Genomic DNA, 9,345 nt, shown 5'->3' with positions numbered 1-9,345 from the left:
TTCCTGCTGCCCCAGTTGCTTCTGCTAAACTGTAATGCACCGTGTACCACAGGGATCTGTGCGCCTCTGTGTCAGTAGGTGACAAAATGCAATACTGCACAGCCATCTGTATCTAACATGTAAGACAGTCATCTAATAGCAATTCTTACCATCATCAGTGACAGCCAGCTCCAGTAACATATTAAGTGTGTTACAGTGCTAATTACAGATGACGGTCTAAGGTTGGTTGTTTTTTGGTTTTGTGTTGTGTTTTTTTTTTAAAAACAAAAACACACAAAACAAAACCACACTTGATATCTTAAAAGCAGATAATTTTAAACACTTACTGTAGCATCTTCAATGCTTCCTCTTTTCAGCATGATGTCAAGGCCTTCTTCAGTTGTTACCAGTGAGAAGTTCTTGCTATTTTGAGAAATTTTGCTTTTGCTAGGCTGATGAACTGTACTGATCTGATGCAGTGACCTGTAGGAAGGTGAATAATCTGAAAACACTTCTCTCAGTGCCTTGCTGAAAGCCTGAATGTTATTCTGTGCTATATCCACAAGATGAACCTCCTTCAGGCTGCTGTCCCCCATGGATTCTTCCAAGGTCTCCTTGATGGAGGATACAATTGAATACGTACACAGTTCCAGTGGGAAGCCAAAAATCCCTGCACTTATAGCAGGTAGACCTACGGAACGATGATTAAGTGTTTCAGCTAGTCGTAGACTCTCCCTCACTGTCTTTCTTAACAAGTACACGCAGTTTTCTGCTTCGTCCTTCCTCCACCTGGGCCCAACAGCATGAATGACATTCTTGCAGGGGAGTTTCCCAGCGCCCGTGATAACTGCACACCCAGGCTGCAAACTCCCGTTCTTCCTCACGAACTCATCGCACTCCTGTTGCAGCTCTGGACCAGCCGCTTTTAACAGTGCGTCAGCAAGGCCACCGATGTGTTTTAAGTCTTCATTAGATGCATTTACCACAACATCAACAGGATGAGTGCACAAGTCAGCTTTATAAACCGCTATTACAATTCCACCTATGGTCACCTGCCTGTAGGGCTGGCCTGTATCGCTATGTTCTTGCTGTTCTTCCAGCTGTTCTTCTGACTGCTCTTCCAGCCTGACTAGACACTTAAAGTCTTCTTTCGCACTGGCGGCAAAAAAGTGTTCTCGCTCTTTGAAATACGACTTGGCTCCTGGCTCTCTAATTACCACACGCTTATAATGCAGGCCAGACAGAATTTGCTCAACAAAGGTGACTCCCTTCAGCACTTCTCTTCTCGGCCCACTCAAGGATATAACTCTACGTTTCTTCTGTGTGCTAAAGTCAACTTTCACACCTTTATTCTGTAAGTCACCCCAAACACTAGTCTTCTCTTTCTCAAAAAACATTATGACTGCCACAGGCTTTCCTCCAATGACCTTTTGTACTTGCGTGTTTTCATCTATAAAGTTAGAGAGTTCCTCAAAGGCTTTTGCTACTGCTTGAGAACAGCCAGCAATGATGACCTGACTCTCTGCCTGAGTGACTGTTACGGCTTCATTAGAGCAGTTTTGCTTGGTGAGCATCCTCCACTCCTTCTTCTGGAGGACTGACTCATCCTCCAAAGTAATGCTTTTGTAGTCCAGTTCCTTCTTTATTTCTTCTTCTGCTTTTGGGAGAACTTCAGGAGCACTCCCTGTCAAGATGATAGCTTCTGTGCCAAGCTCATAAAAGGCACTAATTTGTTTTGACATAAACAGGCTCTGTGACAGGGTTTCATTATCGATATGCTCTAAAAACTGGAAGATATAAGGGTGGGTATTAACTGTCTTCTTTGCCATTTTGCGTATATTATCTAGTATTTCCCCTTTTACTTTATAAACTTCCTCAGGCATTCCATATAGGTTAATTATCTTCTGCAAATGATCATAAGTTATCTGCAGGGCTGGGAACTCCATACGAATTTTTTCTTCAAGACCAGTACTCTGTAAAATTGCATATTCCCCTGGACCTATTACCACCATTTCTTCAGTTCTTTGCTTTTCTCTTTCTATTTCTGTAGTGGCCTTTTCTATCAGAAACTTCAGCTCTTTTTCAGCATTCTTCATAACTTCTTTTTCACCTACTAGAACAAGTAAATTCTTGGAAATAAATGGGATTATCAGAACTTCATCGTGGGTAAAGCTGTTTCTAACAGCTTCCCACACCTCTGTGCTTACTTGACATTTAACTGCTTTGTACTTCGATATGCTATGTGAAAATGCTGTGGAAACATCTTCATTCCATGTCTTGATCAATCGAGATACTAATCTCTTCTGCTCACACAAAGTAGCTGAAGGATGCAAAGTAACTTTTGGGTCTGCACAGTGGGGCTCAGGCCATGTTAGCACACAATTACACTTTGCCATTTCACAACTTACTGCCTCAATTAGCCTATTATTTCTCTGCAAGTAGTACCAGATATATGGATCCAGAGGCACTGTAATTGGATCTGGCTTCTTTATTTGTGGCCCTTCCTTTCCATATAGAGCTGTTCCCAGCGAGATGTAGTAAGGATAGACAGAGATTGGTGTTTTGTTGAGTGAATGCTGCTTTGCCAAGATATTGGTTACATCTAAAACAAACAAACAAAACCCCAACAATTAATGCCAGCACTTAAAACCAAAGATCTTGTTTTGTTTTGGGTTTTTTTTGTTTTAAACTGTTTTCTACATAATAATGTTATCGAATGGTTTTACATGAATTTTTTCCCCTTCCCAGATAGACATAATTACAAATTATTGAAGAGTTACTGGTTTTAAATACCAAAAAGTTAGAGAGCCAGGTAAGAACCAACACAGTCCACCTCCAGGAGGAGGTATGCACAGCACTGTCTCTGCCCCCACTTCTGTTATATGCTGTACTTGAACTGCCCAACTCAGTAGTTGTCTGGGCTGTTACTTAACAGTATCAAATCACAGTTCCCCCATTTCCCACAAAAAGAGCATTATTTTCTTCAACTTCCCTTCAGCTCTCCCCTTCGTTGCAATGCCTCCAGCTTTCCCCTTGTCCTCCACTTTCCACAGATGCTCATGTTTCTGCCACTGGCTGGAAAAGCCACAGCACCTGCTCTCCAGCCAAAAAGCTGTCCAGGAAATTGTCCTCAGACAAACCAGACAGCACACATTGCCACAGGGCAGTTGGTGGTGAAGGCAGGGGGGGAGAAGTCGCTTGCACTACATGGGGCTGTGCTTTCTCTATTGAACTCAAACTGTAACCTGAACTCTGTAAGAATCAAGGCCTGGGTGAAATAAACTCTGCATAAAAAGGAAAAAATTCTATGCCTCATGCCCAGCTGGTCCAAAGCTTGCACTCCAGTTAGCAGAGACCTGCTGACAAAGCACCAGATCCACTGTTTTATGAGGGTGAAGTAGCCATTTCTTTAGAAAAATCCACATTTTGATCTTTAAGTGAGAGGATCTCAGAGAAATAAAGGCTTCATATTTCTGCATTACCTTTATGGTCATTGAATGTAATGATAGCCGCATCTTCATCAGGCAGCTGCTGAACATCCACCACTTGCGCACCTCCATTCTTCTTGTTTTCAAAGTAGACGGTTATATAGTCACTGGGTGTGTTAGGTGGTATATTTTCAGCCCTAATGCTTCTTGTTCGCTCAAGGCACCGTGCAGTAATGTTTTGTTGCTTTGCTCTGTGGTTTTGATTAAACTTTTTAGCAAATTCCCCTGCAGCTAGAAAGAGAGGGGAGAAGAAAAAAAGAAGAAAAACAAAACAAGATCAAACTAGCAGCTCGCCTTTCTACTATGATGTTAGCAGACTATCGCTGTGTGCATTGACCAAAGCACTGAATTACAAAGCATCTCTCAACCCAGAGGTGCCCACAAAGCTACTTCTTTCCACATATTCAGTATCTGTCACCTAGTATTCACCACATGGTTGATCACAATTGTTGACTACAACTACTGTAGCCAGAATTTGTCAGTAGTTTTCCTACTGAGTAGCACTGGGTCTTTTTAACCCAGAAAGAAAGATCATGTTCATTTTTGGGCTATGGCTTTATACACAACTAATTAGACATAAGTCAAGAGTTCAAATTTGGATTCTTTCAGTTTTATGATAAACACGTTCTATTTTTGGCTATTTTTCCCCCCATCACCATCATGGTAAAAGATAGTCAAGTCACTTTTACGTCTGTCAGTCAAACACACAATTAAGTTTTTAAAGGATCTACTTACTTCCTAAAGGCTACACCAAAAATTTGGGACTGGACCACAATATGAGAGGCAAATAATTTCTGAATTCCAAAGCAGAAAACCCTACGCCTTCTCAGAGACTAAAAACTTCTTTGGTTTAGTTATACCACTGACTAATCCCTTCACAACTTTAAGATTTCTGAGCAACTTCATTCTTGCATATTACCAGTAATACAACTGTTCCCACAAAGTTGATTCAAAGTGGCATATAACTTGTTTTTACCACGTTCTACCTTCTACAGAAATTTACAATTTTTCCACACAGAAGACAGAATTCTCTCTTCCTTCCTGTCCTACCTCCTCACCCAGAATCAAGCACATGTAAAATCACCTTGTCCCTAAAAGGACTCAAGTGCAGCAGCACTCAAAGAATCCTGGAACCAGTTCACCGCCAGTTTAATTCAGTTCTCCTGGTAACGCAGTGCTGTTATCTCTAGAACATCAGCTATGGCATTGGCTTGCACTGTTTCTGAGTCTGGTCTTATCATACCACTTACTGTTGCCCATGTCCTGGGATGGAATTTGTTAATAATACCAACACAAATCTTGGCAGGAACCAGGAAGTCCCCCCCAACCTCTCACTGGTGAGAAGTAGGAGCAGACATTTCTCCGTCACCTGGAAGATGCCTTTGTCATCAATCACTAATAAGGCAGAAGAGAAAGTATATGGTATCGAACAAACTAAAAACCCACAATGAGCACGCAGTAGCTTAACAACTAGTTGGTACTGCAGCATCAGGCAAAGCATACGGTGTTAATTCCACACTTCACATAACTGACAGCTGCCGCTCTGCATAAGGACAGCTGGACTTGCCTCAGCATCCCAGGGTCCATCCAGCCCAGCATCCTGTGTCCAGCAATGGCCACAGCAGGTATCTAGAGAACAGCTGTAAGAAGATGCTGCTTCCCTAGTCCTCTCCCAGCCTCCAATCTATTATAGTAGATTTCCCAAACTTGATGCAGTCTATTAAATAACCTTAAAAAGCTCAGTTTCAAGTAATTACTCAATTTCCCCTCAAATCCATACAAACTTGCCAAAAGGGGTTACATGTGTAGTAAGGAAAGCCTTTATCATCTATCTGTTCTAAAACCGAGTACATCCTCTTGTTGCTTGTACAAAGTTATAGTTTTCACTCCTACCTGTTCTGTTTACTATCCAAATCAGAGCTAGCCCTCTTCTAACTTACACTGACCTCTATACCTTACAGATAAAAGGTATGTCATTAACTCTAGTAGAGTAAATCCTCATTTAAAATGACACAGTATCAGATTAAACCTTGAACCTATGACAGAAAACATTAATTTCCTGCTTAGTCTCCCGCACACATAAGCAGCTAATAAAAAAGATCCGCAACTCTTACTCCTTCTTACCAGTGTTTCCAGTAAAAGTAACTACAGCAGCACGTATTTCAGGTATCATTTCCACACTGAAGTCACCATCATCCTCTGACAAGCCACTGACGTTCTCTACTAGCATAATTAACATGCAATCTTTTACTGTCTCCTGCACATTTTCAAGCGCAGCTATGGTGGAAGGCAGGGATCCTTGAGAGTCCTCCACTTGGCACGGCTCCTGGAGAGTCTCCACTTGCCATGGCTTCACAAACAGATCAATTTTCTTCACCGAGTGATGCTTCCTTTGCAAGACTTCTTGGGCATCTAGTTCCACAGGAAAACAAAGATGTGATCTTCCCTTCCCCTCCCGCCACAGCAGAGCAACATGTCAAATTACACTCTACTTTAAAAATCTGGCCAGCCATATTTTCTCGTATCACAGAAGAAACAGAAATAAGGCAAAACTACACCAAAAGTTAGGGTCAGGATAAAAGCTACTCTATGATCTAGATGTTCCCGGTCTCCCCAAAGGAAAAAAAAAAAGTTACTTTTTGAGTTAAGTGCTACCTCCTTTCTGCTGCACTCAAGTGCAAGAAACTGTTCTCCAGATTAGTAACATCTAATAAATAGCAAATGAAGGGTTTTCCATCCTGCTATCTTGTATATTTAACAAATATTTAACTGTTAACATCTGTCTATCTTAAATATTTAACTATTTTTAACTATTTCTCCTGCATAAACAGTTTCCTCTTTTTGCATACATCCTTCACACACTAACAAGTAGCCAACAGCACTTTAGCATAGAGGAAAACATAGGAAAACTACAGATAAATTGAGGCTACTTTAAAATCATTTTCTCCACAGAGGTGAGCATTCACCTCTCTGTCTTTAAAAATACGTAATATTTACTACCTCTTTTCCTCCCAATCTCCAAAATCCTGGCAATTGAAATGACTATGAAAGAAAATACAACAAAATAATATTTACCCATGATCTGCAGTTAATACTGTACTATGCTTTATCCGGTCTCCTGAACTAGAATTAAAGCTTACTTATTCTGCAGTGCTCCTGACATCATTTCTCCTGCATTATTCTCTGCGAGCCTTGATCAAGCATTTGGGACAGGTCTAGAGAACCACTTCTTCCCCTGTGGGTTACTATAAACACTGTCAGAAACCCACATCTGCATTGGATAGACAGGCACATTTGCGCCTTTTACATCCTGTCACTCTTTGGGAATAATACACCATTTCTGCTGGAGCAATGCCCACAAAGAGATTCAGCACCAGCAAAGGCCTATTTTTGAAAGGGAGCTTTAGTATCATAACACCCGTAAGATATGATCATACCTTCCTCATCCTGGAAGATGATGATCATTTGCTGATCCTTTCTGATGTAGGACTCGATGGCCCCCCCACCAGATTTCTTTTTATTTTCAAAGTACATTTCCACAATCTCATCTTCTATTTCCTCCCCAGAGGCAGTGGTTACTATTATGACAGATCTCCTAGAGGCTGCCTTTTCCACTTCCAATTTCTCACATGATTCTGAAAGGAAAGATCACACCCTATGCCTTAGGCAAAAGTTAAGAAAAAACCCAAGCTTATTATCTTCCAAGCTTTCACACCACTTTTTGTTCAGATCACAGATAAGATCAGGGAAAAGAACAGGCAAATAAACAGTAATTCAGGTGGTTTGTTTTTTTTTTTTTCCACAACAGCCTTTAAGTCCCAAACAAGCTGAGCATATCACTAGCGTGAGTTGTATCAATAGGTCAGGAGAAAAGGCTTCCATTCATCACCAGACAAGGACAGCAGAAGTAACTGCTATGAAAGCTTCTTCACAAATCCACGATGAGGGCAACCATCACTCTTCTGCCTGTGCACCCTCTTCACTTACAGTTCCAGCCATTGCTGTGGGTCACCATGGGTCTACACCTGCTGGCTGCCACAGGAGCTCAGGTGTACCTGGGGTACACAGCTACTGATGTTCTATCACAGGTTGTCCTAGCGGGGCTGCCGCCAGCTGGGAAGGTCTGGGTAAGGACAGCCTTACCCAGAACAAAGGTCAGCATCCACTGCATATTCTCCCTAAGGAACTGACCTGTCTGGGGCAGTCAGTGAAGTGGGGAGCTTCCTAAAGGGACTCATACAAAGAAAAAAAAAAATATTTATTTTAGCCCAAGATGATGATTTCTACACTACATTAGACAAACACCACAAGCCACCCAGGTGACCAGGGCACTACTGCAGCATGAAGGTCAGTGAAAACCGATGAAGCAAGAATACACTGGTCTTTACTTGATAAGTGGCACACTTACCTGTCTTCTCCTGCTGAGTGCACACAGAAGCCTCCTCATTCTGGCAGGTGGGAAGAGACACCTGGCATTCATTAACTAGAGATAAGTGACAATGCTTTCTCAGTTACTGCATACTTCAAGAAGAAAAAGGTCATGCTCTTGTAGACCCAGGAGCTAACACAGCTTGAATTTAGTTTCATTTGACATTGCCAGAATCAGAGACTTCCATATATTCCTTTTTTCAAACTGCTGTGGTTTAACCTCAGTCGGCAACTGAGCACCACACAGCCGCTTGCTCACTCCCCCCCTCCCCAGTGGGATGGGGGAGAGAATTGGAAAAGCACAAGTGAGAAAACTTGTGGGTTGAGATAAGAACAGTTTAACAATTGAAAATAATAATAATACACAAAACAAGTGATGCACAGTGCAATTGCTCACCACCCGCCGACCGATGCCCAGCCAGTCCCCAAGCAGTGGCCCCCCCGGCCAGCTTCCCCCAGTTTATGTACTGAGCCTGACCTCCCGTGGTATGGAATGTCCCTTTGGCCAGTTTGGCTGTGCCCCCTCCCAGCTTCTTGTGCACCTCCAGCCTTCTCAGTCGGTAGAGCATGGGAAGCTGAAAAGTCCTTGACTAGTGCAAACACTACCTAGCAACAACTAAAACATCACTGTGTTATCAGCATTATTCTCATACTAAATCCAAAACACAGCACTGTACCAGCTACTAGGAAGGAAATTAACTCTACCCCTGCTGAAACCAGGACAGAAACCATATGTTGAGTGTGGTTACAGAAACACCCTTTAACCTCAAAAAAGCCTCAGGCATAATGTCAGAAAACAAACTAGCACATAGTCATGCTGCAGAAACCACTGCGAGCAGGTCCTCCCATGCATTACAGCACTATCCTCATACAAAAACTGTGCTGTCAAACAAGAGATCTGTTGAGGACATCCCTCCTCTGGAGGGAAGTGCCTTTAGAAACCAGGCACCTCTGTAAAAGTGTCTATCATGATGTATTCTGACTCTGCATGACATCTCTACCTGCTAGTTTAAAACAATAAGGAACACAGCTAGATTAGAAAATGAAAGATAACAGTAATACATCAGTCTGTGCCCTCAATCTTCACCTGTGCGCCACCCTCATTTGCACAGAATAAGTAATTTGCATGTAGAGGTAAGCAGGCTATGTATGATTAGTAAATTCTGGCCCGCAGGGAGAACACATGCGACGTCAGCCGGAACCGCAACAAGAATTGCACGGAAAGTTAGTTCGTTCAGCTGTTATGCATGCCTTGGAGTTTAGGCTGTGCTTTATGAATTAAATTAATTTTGTGCTTTAAAAAAAATATGAAGGAGAGTGCTGGGCACAGGGGGAGGAAAGGAGAAAGAAAGAGCGCGGCTCAACGCCAGCCTGGACAAGCACTCGACGAGCAGACGGCTTGGTCACCGGTTTCTGCCACCTCCCCGCGGTGCCCCCCTCCTCCCGTCCT

The 9,345-nt window shown here is 42.5% G+C and overlaps 1 protein-coding gene across 1 annotated transcript in view; it reads right to left on the bottom strand.

Annotated features, from left to right (window-relative positions):
* The window catches only part of PARP14 (poly (ADP-ribose) polymerase family, member 14), an 18,537-nt gene extending 10,591 nt beyond the window's left edge, over positions 1–7,946 (bottom strand). Inside the window, exons 1-5 of the mRNA XM_009327124.1 lie at positions 7,876–7,946; positions 6,905–7,102; positions 5,592–5,879; positions 3,462–3,698; positions 327–2,581 (exon numbers count right to left, since the gene is read on the bottom strand). Of these exons, the coding sequence (XP_009325399.1) occupies positions 327–2,581; positions 3,462–3,698; positions 5,592–5,879; positions 6,905–7,001 (2,877 nt within the window). The 5' untranslated portion in view covers positions 7,002–7,102; positions 7,876–7,946. The remainder of the gene's footprint in view (positions 1–326; positions 2,582–3,461; positions 3,699–5,591; positions 5,880–6,904; positions 7,103–7,875) is intronic.
* Positions 7,947–9,345: the final 1,399 nt, after the last annotated feature.

Source organism: Pygoscelis adeliae, unplaced genomic scaffold, assembly GCF_000699105.1.
Source record: "Pygoscelis adeliae isolate BGI_AS28 unplaced genomic scaffold, ASM69910v1 Scaffold227, whole genome shotgun sequence".
In the NCBI taxonomy this organism is placed as follows: domain Eukaryota; kingdom Metazoa; phylum Chordata; class Aves; order Sphenisciformes; family Spheniscidae; genus Pygoscelis; species Pygoscelis adeliae.
Note: the sequence above shows the minus strand (reverse complement) of the source record. Positions and strands in the feature narration are given on the sequence as shown.